The 14,443-nt window shown below is 43.6% G+C and overlaps 1 protein-coding gene across 2 annotated transcripts in view; it reads left to right on the top strand.

The window, feature by feature from the left end:
• The window catches only part of TOPBP1 (DNA topoisomerase II binding protein 1), a 103,656-nt gene that overhangs the window by 55,034 nt on the left and 34,179 nt on the right, over positions 1-14,443 (top strand). For both annotated transcript variants that reach the window (XM_077491520.1, XM_077491521.1), the window contains exons 17-18: positions 2,726-2,852; positions 14,121-14,255. In XM_077491520.1, coding sequence (XP_077347646.1) covers positions 2,726-2,852; positions 14,121-14,255 — 262 coding nt within the window. The remainder of the gene's footprint in view (positions 1-2,725; positions 2,853-14,120; positions 14,256-14,443) is intronic.

Genomic DNA, 14,443 nt, shown 5'->3' with positions numbered 1-14,443 from the left:
TGCTAATAGGAAGAAAGAGCAATGTTTTCTACATCATTGTGTAAGAAAATGGGGGAGGGGGGGGGTGATTACATAAATAAATAATACAGACATTAATAAATATATTTTTAATCCATGCCCACTGTTCACCGTTCTTTTTAGAGGTAGGTCAGCAATGAAACACACACTGTAGGCAAGAAAATATATATTGCACAAAGAATTAACATGAACAGCTTTGTCACTGGTCAGGAAATATTACATAAAACAAAACTTTGGAGGCATAAACATTACAGACACACATTAACAGCAACATCTGATGCTATCAAATAATATAACCTCATCACCAGAGAAGCGAAATACTTATAAGACCAGAGACCATATACTCCCAAAGACCATATACTACCCTCGGGCACAACCTACAAGTGTATAAGCTCTTTCTTGGCCCAAGCTCCAGGTCCACTACTCCCAGCCATCCCGTCATCTCAGTAAACTCTGCAGTCCGTCCTCTCCTCCAGTCTTTCCAGCAATGCTTCCTGTCAGTACCAGTTCCACCTCAGCAAGTCTTAGTCAAGCTATTCTTATTACCAGTGAAAAGTGGTCCTGCGCAAGTCAATCATAAACATAGATAAAGTGCTACGTGCTTATAGACAAAATAAAATAAAATAATACAAGTAATTAAATATATAGAAAGCAGGCAAAAACAAAGTCCATATAGTAGATCTCAAAATCTTGTTCAATGGCACCAAATATGGAAAACAGAAGGCAAGAAGGTATTTCTAAAAATCGGGGGGCTAAGGGCTCCCAGAACTCTCACCTCCAACTGTAGAAAAGTAGGCACATCAAGCAAAGCAGGCAACCTCCATTCTCATTACCAGCCACTAGGGGGTCCTTCTCCCTGGCTGTAACGTCGTACCGGAAGTGAAGTAGGACTGGCGAAAACGCCAGGACACCATTTTTCTTAATGTGCTGTTTTATTGTTTAAGATGTGAGAGTCCGATTTATACACTTTTTATCGATTAAACTTTACTATTTTAAGAAATGCTACACTATCAGAGCCTTCCCTCTTTCTCCATGTTTATATTTTTTGAGCTGCATACTCCTGTGGAAACCCTCTTCGTAGCTACAGTACAGTCTACTCAGTAATATATGGCCCCCTTGTGGCCTTGTGCGGAGATTATTGTTTCCTAATCGGCCGTGGCGGAGGACCCCCTGGTGGCTGGTAATGAGAATGGAGGTTGCCTGCTTTGCTTGATGTGCCTACTTTTCTACAGTTGGAGGTGAGATTTCTGGGAGCCCTTAGCCCCCCGATTTTTAGAAATACCTTCTTGCCTGCTGTTTTCCATATTTGGTGCCATTGAACAAGATTTTGAGATCTACTATATGGACTTTTGCCTGCTTTCTATATATTTAATCACTTGTATTATTTTATTTTATTTTGTCTACTTGCGCAGGACCACTTTTCACTTGTAATTTCTGTCCGATAGTTTTGTGTAATGCTATCAGGTTCAGCTGCAGTTTTTAGCACTTTATTGCAATATTTGCACGTGTATTTATTTATCGCATAATTCACTTTTATTATTTTTATTTATTTTCCATATTGATTTCATATATGAGGTATATTATTACCCTGTTTTTTATTGATTTTTCTCACCTAAAAATAGTAGCGCGAAGGCCTTTTTTCACTATTTTGTCTCTGCTTAAGCTATTGTTATACTAATTTCCTCTACCGTTATTGCGCAAACTCTAATTGCACAATCAAATCTTTCTCAAAAAAGCGACTGGCTGGAACTTGAGTCTACTTGGCTATGAAGCTCCACCAGTGTTACAGGAGTCATGATGTCTGAACCTGTCTTTCAATATTTACAAGTTTTTTTTAGCCACATGAGCTATGGTGCCAAGGAGTCTGGAAAATGGCCACCACCAGTATCCCACAATCTTCCATAGATGAAGGGTAAACCTAATTGCCATGCATATAATTTGGCTATTGAAGGCACCAGCAAAATCTTTTGTCCATTTGAGAGACGAGACTCAAGACAGTCTTGTGATAATTAAACAGCTTTTCTCCCCCTGAGGTGTACAGTAATACCTCGAATTGCGAGTAATGTGGTTAATGAGCATTTTGCAATACAAGCTATTGCTTTAAAAAAATCCTGACTTGGTTTGCGAGTGTTGTCTCGCAAAATGAGCAGGATTCAAGCCTTTGCGGTCTTCAGTACTGCATTCGCCCAGAGGCGAGTGGGGGGGGGGCGCCTGTGACACTTGGAGCTGTTCGCATGCATTTGGAAATACTACGTTTCCAAACCTCTCCGAGGGGCTCTGAGCGGTCTCCGAGTATTTCTGAGTCTCTCCGTTGACCCCCCCCCCCCCCCACCTCTGGCTAAATGTGGTACTGCAGACAATAGAAGTCAATGTTGAATGAATTCTCTTCGATTCCATTGACTTCTATTTGGAAACTCGCTTTGATATGAAAGTGCTTTGGATTACAAGTATTCTCCTGGAACGGATTATGCTCATAATCCAGGGTTCCACTGTATACATATACTTTTGGACTAATTATGATCTATCCCCATATAATCCCGTAAAAATATCACATACATCCTTTATGTATTTTCCTGGGCATGGTAATTTCTTACAAGTATGAGCCTGCTTCTTCATTGTCTGGTCAACATGTTGTGTTCATGGAGGGGAACCAATTCTTCCCAAGGTTAACAGTTTTGTGTGACTAATGTTGATTTTGTTTACCCAGGTGGTGCTTTGATGAAAGTGTAACACACTTCATTTATCAAGGAAGACAAAATGACACAAATCGAGAATTCAAGTCTGTTAAAGAAAGAAATGGCATTCACATTGTATCTGAGCACTGGCTCATGACTGTATGTATATGTGGATGTTTGTGTTGTGCGTGTGTTTTTTTTATTTTTTTTAATGATAGTGATGTTTGCCATGTGTGGTGAACCCAGACTGCCATGCTTCTGTAAGACAGTATTTTTTGATCCTACCAAACAGGACACAGGCAGATTCTCAGACTACTGGATAATGGACAGGTACCTTAAAGTTTTAACCCCAAAAAAAATACAGATCCTGTTCCCTTAAAGCAGATTACACAGTGCAGTGCTTGTGCTGTGTAATCTGCCCCCCTCTAAACTGTAAAAAACCTGTGTGATCCTGTCACTTCCTGTATTCCCCCTCTCTGCGCTGACCACGATAATCTGGGCTGCTGAGCCTTGACCACCATGGGCCATGTACATCCCTCCATCATCCGCAGCTGTTCTTTGCTCTACTCTCTCCCCCTCACCCCCTTCTCCCTGCCTGTCAGCTCTGTGTCTGTCTGTCTTGGTCCCCCTCTCCCCCCACTATTAGTAGAAATCAAAAACTTACAATGGTCACTGCCAGCCCCTCTATTATTGGCAGGCACACCACACTGTGTAAGTCTTTTTTTTTTTTCTAAAAACAAATACAGTTTTAGAGCTATCTTCAGGCCGGTCATGTGACTCGCAGACGCTTTACATCTCCGAGACAGGGATTCTGCAGGAGGGGCTGAGCAGCCACCTGACCTCCCCGGCTGACGCCCGAGCAGTGTTAATTTTGGCAGCAAATTTCAATTTTAGTTTTAGTCTTAGGACTAAGATGGCATTTTAGTTTTAGCCCCATTTTAGTCTTATGCATTTTTTTTTCCCCAATCGTCTTTCAGGACAGCCACCTTTGAGAGACACTGGCTCCTCCCCTCTTAGGAAACACCGCCTTCATTTTCATGATTTAAGCCTCCTCCTCCCTTCGTTCCTCAGTTATGGTGTTTCCTCCGGTGGGGAGACATCGCTAAGGAACCTTAGCTGAATTCGGTTGGTGAGACTGAAGTTATCCGAGCGGAGCCCCGGCCCCACTCGGTTACCCGACCGTCTATCGGTCGGCCCTTGACAGTCGGATCAGCGGGGAGCTGAAGCGTTCGTACTGTCTATACACCCTAAACTTCGCTTGGGGAAAGCAGGAAGTTTTACAGGGTCGTCCGTCCGTTCACCCGCGGGTGTTTTAACGGAACAGGCAGTCCGGTCGGCTGGGGAAGCTGAACTTTTGACTGACCTTTTTCTATATACGCACTCCAATCTTCGCTTGGGGAAAGCAGGAAGTTTTTGGGGAGGTTCATCCCTGCGTTTCGCCCAGTGGGGCGCTGCAACGAGGACGTCCAAGGCCCCCCTGTGTATCCAGTCGGCTGGGAGCCAGAGGCCGGACCGGTTGGCGGGCGACGTCAATTCCGGTGGGGGCGGACCTCTTCGTTGGATCCGCGTCTTCCGGTTCCGGACGCGGCACGTGGAGGGGAACCTAGCGTTCGGCTGGTGCAGCCTCTCTTTCTACAGTTGCACAGGTAGCTGTTGGAGGCACGTTCGTACCACTCTTCCTCAACAGGAGAATGTCCAAAGCAGTGGCTTCGGGAGCTCCAGGAGTAACGGCACCAGCCACTCAAAGGTAAAAGCCCTGGCGAGGGGTTCCCTTACCTTACAACCAGTAGCTCCACTGGTGTTTTTTCCCCCTAGGTGGTCGGGGGGGAAGGGCAGTGCGTCTGGGATCCAGATGGAGATTGATCCTAGGGGAGGGCACTCCCGGTGGTCCTCTTAAGTAGTGCTGGTGTTTCTTTTTTTTAGGATTTTATGCTGCTCTTTTATCTCTAGGTCTCTGAAGGACATGAGCAAGTCTCCCCTTGGTTCTAGGAGGGAGCGTCCTTCATATAGAGCCTCTTTGGGGAATCCCTGGTTCAAAGGCACTTGGTAAAGAGTGTATTGAAGCACCGGATAGCTCAGTCAGACCTTTAACCTAAGGTTCCAGTGGCCTCAGAGGGTTCAGGTCCCTGTTTGAGCGCCATCAGGAAACAGGCAGCAGAACACGGTGCATATCTGGCGGCTTCTGGGAAGGTTCCAGTGGCCTCAGCTCCAGAGCACTCTTTCACCAGCACAGCAGAGTGTTCCACCTAACCCGATGGATGTTCCTCCTGCAGGTTAAGGGAGAGTCTAGAGGGTTCCAGAGAGGAAGTTGAGGAAGAAGTTGACAGTGCCGTCTCAGACTCCCAAGGGAATCTGATAAAGGTGAGGGCTTGGGTGGGGAACCCAAAAGAACCCCTCGATATAAACTTCCCCCTGGATGAAGTGGATAAGCTCTTGAGAGCTATTCATACCACTTTAGGAAGAAGGCATTGTCACCCCACGATCAGATGTACTAGGACCTGGGGGAAGCGGGTGTTCTCGGTTCATGATGTCTTGATCGATGCCATCAGGAATGGCGGGGTCCCGAAGGAAAACCTTTCTTTTCTGGTGCATTAAAGCAAAGGTTTTTTCTTGGGCGGAAGAGGAAGCTCTTGTCTGGAATAGAATCTCCCAGGTTAGAGACTACCTTTCTTCAGACGTCCAGGCATACTGACCTGTCCTCAGGGACATGGGAATGCTTTCAGACCCTATGTTTGAAATGATGGACTCACTTCTGAAGGATGCATGGGCTTTTTCTCTTAAGAAAATATCTAAGCCTGCCATAGCGGCCACAGTGGTGGCTCATAATATGAAGTGTCGGCTTAGCCAGATTAATGCATGAAGCAATGACGGCAGAGGAGACTTTCTATCCTCCTTTCCCATGCTGCTTAAGGTGTTGGCATACGCTGCTTCGATTCAATCCAGGCGAATGTATGCAAGATCTTCGGCTCTGACCAACTCAGCCTGGAGGGCCTCAAGGCTGAAGACATGGCAGGGGGTCAAGGCATGGCAGGGGGACAAGGCGTCCAAAGCAAAGCTCTGGAATCTTTTTTACAGGAGGCTGCTGTTACTGCTACTGTTTACTGCTGTTTGGGCCAGGTCTTGAAGCAGGGCTAGATCGCACGGCTGATAAGAAAAAGGCCTTTCCCCTTAAGAAGAAATATGGGGAGCAGTAAAAAAGAGGCCTTCCTCCCCCAGTGGGAGATGATCACCTCCAATCAGTTTGTGTTGGGGATCATCGTAAGAGGTTACCGTTTGGAGTTTTCAGAACTCTCCTCTTTTGAGACTCCTTGTCACTGAGCTGCCAAAATGTGCCCTTCTTTCCTCTTCAGGAGTTAGAGGAACAGGAAGTGGTAATACAGGTCCCAGCAGGATATATAGAAAGGGCTCCTATTCTCACATTTTTGTGGTTCACAAGCCTTTGGGGAAAAAAGTTCAGGCTCATCCTGAACCTGAAACGTCTGTGTGTCTTAGTCACCTACAGATGGCTTTCGTTGGTTTTGGTCACTGGGTGAGGGCACCTCTTCCACCAAAACTGTTTCAGGGCATGGATAGTATGGATGCATACCTGCATATTCCCATTGCAGAGAACCACCAGCGTTTCCTTAGGCTGGCAGTGATAACTTCTGTAGGGGTGCTACACATTCAGTTCAAAGCACTTCCCTTTTGGGCTATCCCTTTCCTCCTCCTATCTTCACCAAAGTGATGGTAGAAGTTCTGGCATTCCTGCGTCTCAGGGGAGTCTCGGTGATCGTGTGTCCTGAAGATCTTCTCCGGTTTGTACCTTCTCTGACGCAGTCGATTTGGGATCAACAGGTAACAAAAGACCTGTTAGTGAGCCTGGGTTGGCCTCTGAACCTAGAGAAACCCAACTTAAATTCCTTACCAGGGGGTCACCTTCCTGGGGTAGGTGCTGGGCTCAACAGAACAAAAGGTCTTCCCTCCTTGGAGAAGATCCAGAAGATAGACAGAGCACTGTTGTTTCTCCAGGGCAACTGTCAAAAACTCAGTTAGGCAGGTTGAGTTTACTGACAGCCACGCTCCTAGCAGTTCAGTGGACGGGGTCATGTTACCGTCCTCTGTAAACTATTCATCTTGAAGCTTTGGGACCACAGTCAGGGGTCTTGGGACTCTTTGGTTCCAACTCAGGTAAAGAGGTCCCTTTGGGAAAGGGAGCACGTTTGTTACAAGACCTAGAATGGAGTTTCCCAGTATCCAGGGTGGTTACAACCGATACGAACGGCTTAGGTTGGGGTACACACCTAGACTCCTGTTTGGTACAGGAAGGAATCTAAGAGATCCGCAAATTGGAGGGAGTTGAGAACAGTAGATCTGGTTCTCAGGACCTCTCAGAGTTCTCTGGAGACTTCATGTAAGAGTCATGGAAACAATCCCTTGGCAGTGGCTTGCGTCGACAGGACGGGGACTCCTGGAGCGGATCCTTATGGGTCCTGGCGAAGGCCATCCTCAGATGGGCCGAATATTAAAATCCTGTCTTTTCAGTGATCTGTCTTGAAGGAGAGCAAATCCTGATATTAGATTTCCTCAGAGCAACCAGGTTCTCAAGCAGGAGGTTCTTCGAATGGATCACCCAGAGTTGGGGGATTCCTTGCATAGACCTCTCTTTTTCTCAAGGGAAAACGCAAAGGAAGCCATCTCCTGTTCCATGAACAGGGGAGATGGGAGGTCGGGAGCAGACACACTAAAGCACAGAGTTAGGGTTTCTCTAAGTGCTATGCTTTCTCCCCTCCCGTTCTGATTCCTGCAGGGTCAGGGAAGTTTTCAGGTGGAGATTACTACCTATTTTCTAATCACACCTCTTGGGCCCAGGAGGCCGTGGTTCTCCATTCTGAAGGGCCTGTCAGTAGAACTCCCCCCCCCCCCCCCCGGGTTTTCCCGGTCTAGGAGTGTCCCTTCTCCCAGGGTCCAGTCTGCGGTCCCCAGGTGGATTCTTGCAGCTTGGCTACTGAGAAGGAATTGCTGAAGGGCAAAGAGGTCTCAGACTGTTTAATAGCCACTCTTCTGAATTGCAGGTAAATAGAAACTCAGACCATTTTCTTGAAGGTATGGAGACGGTTCAACAGCTGATGCTCAGAGAACTCCTTCAATGTGCACAGCCTTGTAGCCGTTCTAGAGTTCCTGCAGTCAGGGGCAGATAAAGGTTTAGCCCCATAAACATTGAAGAGTCAGGTTTTCGCTTTTAGCGTATTCCTGGAAGGGTATCTAACATCAGACCTTGGTATAGTAAGGTTCCTAGAGCCTTAAGTAGGCAAAGACCAAGCCTTTGGTCGCCCCCTTCCCAGTCGGGGTCACTCATTAGTTTTACAGGTTCCCACAAAGGAACCTTTTTCAGCAATTGGAATCTGGCTGGTTATGGTTGATCACTCTCAAAACTGTGTTTTTTGTGGCGATCACTGCGGCAAGGAAAGTGAGTAAACTCGAAACCCTTTCTGTTAAGGCACTCCCTTTCCAGACCATTCAGTTTTTAAGATCATTCTGGCCTTTTTACCTAATGGTAGTCTCTAATCCTCAGAGAGTCCGAGAGATTATGCTGCCTATTTTTCGTTCAAAACCAGTGAGCGAACAGGAACACATCTTCTTGGACGTGTCCTTCATTATTTTGGTTACACAAAGCCAGTTCAGGAAGTCTGATTTACCTTTGGTGTTACTTCCAGGGGCTAGGAAGGGTTCCAAAGCCTTTAGACGTACGCTAACCAGATGATTAAGGTCAGCCATTGGGCAGACTTGCGCGGTTGGGGTATTAAAGCCTCCAGTTAGAATTAAAGCACACTCAGCCAGGACAGCGGCAACTCCGCAGACAATGTGGGCTGGTGTGTCTCCTGAACAGATCTGTAGAGCCGCAACGTGGTTCAAGTTTTCTACGTTCGTGAAGCACTATAGATTGGATCTTCTCTCAGCCAAAGACCAAGCCCTTTGGTCACAAGGTGCTGCAAGCAGTAGGTCCCACCCTAAGACAGGGTACTCGCTTATCCTCTCAAAGGTGGCTGTCCTGAAAGACGATTGGGGAAAAATGGAATTACGTACCGGTAATGTCCTTTTCCAGGAGTCTTTCAGGACAGCACCGGTTCCCACCCAAGTTTTTTGCAGATCATCGGGAACTCATTACATGAGGCCGTCAGGTAAGACTTAAAGGTTTGTTTATTTGACGTGTTCTTGTGTCTCCCCAGTTGGCCGGAGGTACTCTGGAAGAACTGAGGAACGAAGGGAGGAGGAGGCTTAAATCATGAAAATGAAGGCGGTGTTTCCTAAGAGGGGAGGAGCCAGTGTCTCTCAAAGGTGGCTGTCCTGAAAGACTCCTGGAAAAGGACATTACCGGTACGTAATTCCATTTTTTTGTTGTATTTAGTCGACAAAATCTCCAGTACATTTTGTTTGACTAAAACTCAATTTTCGTCGTCTAAAATCGAATAGGTGCAATTAATTTGTAATGCATTAGTTAAAGTTTTTCTACAATTTCCAAACTCATTATATTTTTCACCGCAGCAGTATATAATGTTATTTATTATGGGATTGGAGGTATGAACATGCACTACAGACCAGTGTTTAAATTGAAATTTGATTTCAAACTTGTTTTAGTCTTAGTCTTTTGAATAAAATGGCATTTTAGTTTTAGTCCCATTTTAGTCTTTTGACTAAAATTTCATTTTAGTTTTAGTCATATTTTAGTCATCTCTGTTGTTTTAGTCGTATTTTAGTCAACTAAAATAATCATTTAGTTGACTAAAATGTTTTAGTCGACGAAATTAGCACTGCGTCTGAGGAAGATATCGGCCCCTCCCTTTAGAAGCCATGTATCGTAGGTGTAAAGCAGCCGCGAGTCCCGTGATCGGCCTGAAGATCACCCTACAAAAGGTATTTACATGGCTAATTTAAAAAAAGACTAGTGTGGTATGCCTGAGTATACTAGAGGGGCTGGCAGTGATTTGCACTTTTTTTTGCCTTAAACACTTTAACCACCCTAGTGGTATGATTATTTCTGATTTTTGATGCTCAATGTAGTACAATGTTTTGCATGGAAATTTGGCGTTTTTATATTGTAGGCTTGTAATTTCTAGGAATAACACACTTAAATCTGTCCAAACAAGAGTCTAGTAGACATCCCGGGCATGATGACATTTGAAACACAAACTCATAAATTATTATAAATAATAACAATAATTATTCAATAATATAATCAAATCAAAAACACAGAAATTTGCTCAGTTGCAGAATTGTCGCTGTCATTACTTTCAGTGTTTGATGACGGATTTCCCCACAAATCACTATCGCTCAATTCTACAAGTGATTATAATTTATTATCGCTGTTTTCTAGCTGGTCTAAAACAGTTTTTGACGTAAAGGGACACTTTTTGGTTGCTATGGACAATCTCCAGTTTACAGGCAGAAAGAACAGTATTTATAATATAAAACTGCATGCAGGGCACTGGACAGATCATTAGAGACAAAAGGGATGTGAAATAATTTTGAAACAGTAATATAATCTATAAGTGTACTGTATATGCATTTGTTTTTTTACTTTTTTAATTTAGCGCCATGCTCCGTACACAGCGGGGAGACATTGCAGGATCCTGGGGACAAGGTAAGTAAGTAACTTTGCCTGGATCCTGCGATGCGATCCCGTGTGGCTCAGGGTTACTGCTTTTGGTACTGAAAATTCACCCCGAGCCACACTTGGAAAAATACTGCTAAGGGGGTTAAGGTAATTGAACACATGACACCTTTTTTGTCCTGCTCCAAAACACCCTTGGGAGGTGGCGATCCACTCTATGGATTGTGTTTAGAGATGTTCGTCTGCCTCACTGCCACAGCTTTTTTTTATTCTCTCAAAGGGATTTTCTTGTTAAATATTTTTATTTATTTTAGGTAGATAGATAATAAACATGGCATTAGAGACAATGACAACATAGAACGATGAGCCGGTGTCTTCGTAAATGTTAAGGAGACGATAACATTACAACATTAATAAAGGAAGTGTAGGGGAGAATAAACTCTCATCTGAAGCACAGGCAGTTATGGTACACATATTTACAAAGGAGAGTAATGATTGCGGCAGAGGCCTCAGAGGAGTATCCTGGGAGGCCCCGACCACATATCCTCAGGTAACAGCAGAGGAAAGAGATTCTGAAAAGGATTTAAGATGAACAAAAACATACAATTCAACACTGTCGAATTCAGATACAGCATTGTCATTTACAATCCAACATAAGAGCACCATCCACCATTAAGGCAATAGTTATAATTTTACTCTGTGTCATCTCCTCCCCCCTGACCCTCTCACTGCCACAGATTTGAGATTTGGATTCTTTGCTCTCCTGGAAGGATCTTACAGGATGTTCTCTGAGTGAACATTTAGGCCTCAGCTGATATTGTAATTGAGAGTGCTTCAAGCTGCTTGCTGTTTTGAATTGGTTGTCAGCCACAGTTTTTATTTTTGTAGGAGGTAGGAGGTATGTTGGCTGTTTTTTGTTGTCTTGTTACTTGCCCCTCATTTGTGTTGCTCTGGGAGGTCTCAGTCTCTGAACATGCCTGTGTCCTGTACTGTAGGATCACGAAAATTTTGGCACAGACCAATCTCTCCTCCTTTGGTCTTAATTGCTTGCTACAGAATTTAGGATTGCTGGGAATGGGAGGGGATATATGGGGTCCTCGTAACTGCAATCACCTGAAAATAATCAAATATGTAGATCCCATAGCAGGGGTAGGCAAACTTTGTCGCTCCAACTGTTGTGGAACTAAATTTCTCATCCGGCATTGCAAGCCCGAGCCACAGGAATGACTCCCAAAGGCAAAGACATGATGAGACTTGTGCTTCTGCAACAGTTGGAGGGCTGCAGTTTGCCCAACCCTGCCCTATAGGATTGTTTTATACTATTTACCTAATTTTGCTATATTTTTAAACAGAATGAGCAATACCATTCAAAGTATTTTAGAATAAGGTGCACAAGAACTGTTACTGCTTTTTAATTTTTTTTATAGTTTTGAAAGGTCTTTTAGAGCACTTGTGTACTATACACTAACTCCAAATATGCGGCCTCGGCTTGAAGGGGTTGCACCAGGGTGATGCATGCAGCTGTACGCCTCACCCTGGTAGCATTTTTTAAGAGCTTTCTTATGACAACAGTCGATGCGGCTAAGCAGCCGCTCGATCGTTATCACAAGCAGTGGGAGGGGACGTTCCCCCTCCCATCACCTTCCTTGCCTTGTCCGGGCTCTCCCATCCCAACGTGAGGCCCGAGAGACCAGCCAGAACATCCGGCGGCTGGCCGGAAACCTGAAGGATTTTTTTTAAAGGGCAGGGTAAAAAAAATAATAATTTAAAGCGCCCAATCCCTCTGTGCTTGCGGGCAGAAGCGAACACATACATAAGTAGCGCCCACAAATGTAAGCCATTTTCAAACTACACATGTGAGGTATCGCCACGATCATTAGAGCAAGAGCAATAATTCTAGGTCTTGACCTCTATAACTCTAAAAAAAAACATTTTTTTAAAGCGTCACCAATGGAGATTTTTTTAAGTACTGTAACTTGTTGCCATTCCATGAGCAATTTTAAAGCATGACATGTTGGGTATCTATTTACTCGGCGTAACATCATCTTTCACGTTATACATTTTTCACGTTATATATTTTTAAAAAATTGGGCTAACTTTACTATTTTTTTTTATTTTATTTTTTTAATTCATGAAAGTTTAATGGGACACCCGTTTATCGAGATTTACCAGGTACCTGTTACCTTATCAGGGTTGGGTTTGGCTCCACTATTTCGTCCCCAGACAACGGATGCCGAACATTGGAAGGCTTCTCCAGCTGGGTTGGCCAATTCGGCTTGAAATATGAAAGTGTTAGCCTCAGGTTTTTTGAGATGTCATGACTATCCACGACAACCATAATTAAACCCGTCTATCCCGTTTACTGAGTTTATAAGTTGGATCCCTCTTTCCTTCCCCCTGTTGGGGGGTGTATCATAAGAGGATTGAATGCCTTCAATATTTAAAATTTGATCTGTGGATGGATTGAATCGGCTCCCAGTCTGTCTTGTGTTGTGTCATCCAATACCCATTTTTCAGGGCCAATAAGCATCTACCCAGTATGTCCTGTGGAAGCAATTAATGTTGCAAAATGCATTGGCAAGCTAGCATGGAGAAGACCATGGACCTAATCTATTGAAACATATATCGTTTGTGCAATTCATGGATTCTTATCCACTTTGAAAGGATCCATACCTCCACACTTTTGCTCTATTGGGTATTTGTTGACCTGGTGAAGTAAAGGATGTTTTGTTTTTCATATTTTTTAACCATTTTGTAATAAGATATATATTTTAGAATTTACTGCCTCATATTATGCCCACAAAGTCCGCAATTTTTTGAGAGTTTTCACTCTCTTCAACCCTTTTAAGTGTCAGAAAAAGGCTTAGGCATTAAAGGGCTAAAAGATCACACAGAGCATAAAATATGGAGTATAGTTGGTTAAACTCTGCAATGGAACTGGAAAATTAACTGACAGTTATTAACCACTTACGGACCGCCTGCCGTTGTTATACGTCGACACTTTGAAGAGAAGTATCGTTGTTATGGCAGTAGCTAGCTGTCATAACCCCGTTAGCCTCTTCTTCAGCAGGCGGTCCGCTTTCAGATAAAAGTGGTCTCTGCGGCAGATTCACAACAAGGTCACTATTGTCGGTGGTGGAAGAGGCCCCACACCTCGCCGTGCTTCGGTGCCCTCCACTGCTTCCTCTCCCCTCTGTGGTATGGAACTGAGTGAGGTAAAGATGGCCCCCACCCAGCTCCATACCATTGCAGGGTGGAAGCAACGTCAAAACGTCACTTCTGCCCATAACTCTTAAAGCAACATTTTTTTATCTATTTTTTTCAAATGACTTTAAGTAGTTAAACGTTGCATGTCGAGATTTTCAAGGGTAAAAGTTTGTCGCTATTCCATGAGTGGGCGCAACTTTGAAGTGGGACATGTTGGATATCAATTTACTCAGTGTAACGTTATCCTTCACTATATAAAAAAAAAATTGGACTAACTTTTTACTGTTTTTTGAATATGTATATGTATTGCAACGACCAAACATTGTTTTTTTTTTTTTTTTATAATAATAATAATTTAGTAATTTAGTAACGTTCACCCCCCCCCCCCCCTCCTCTCGGCGGCGCCGGCATTGCAACACCACTTTAATATATCCACTGTTAGATTTACATTTACTAGGGGTCTTTTGAACATTTTTTTTTCGTAGATTACTAAATTATGTGATGACCCTTCACATCGGTGCTGATTATAAATGTGTGATGAAGTTATTTGTTTAGGCCAAATTACCCAATTTTAATTTTTTTTTTTCCCTCTTTTTGCTCTCATTCATGCTTTCAGTATTTCATTATTACAGTGTGCAGAAGAACAGAGGCGTGTCCCTGAGACTCTCTATCCTCACACCTACAATCCAAAAATGAGCTTGGATATCAGCGCTGTTTTAGACGTACCACACAGCAGCAATAAACTTTCTACAACCTCAAAAGAGGAGGTATGTCTGTTATTTACCAGAATTTATTTTGCCAAATTCTGAAACCGGCATTGAAAATGTAGCGACTTGCAGCTGCTTAATGTAACACTGATAATAAATATGTATAAATAAATAAAAAATATATATACATAATAAATATATATATATATATATATATATATATATATATATATATATATATATATATA

This window comes from Lithobates pipiens, unplaced genomic scaffold (assembly GCF_037356315.1).
Source record: "Lithobates pipiens isolate NorthernLeopardFrog02 unplaced genomic scaffold, aLitPip1_a1.2 Scaffold_19, whole genome shotgun sequence".
Lineage (NCBI taxonomy): Eukaryota > Metazoa > Chordata > Amphibia > Anura > Ranidae > Lithobates > Lithobates pipiens.
The sequence above is the reverse complement of the archived record's forward strand: the minus strand, read 5'-3'. Positions and strand labels throughout refer to the sequence as shown.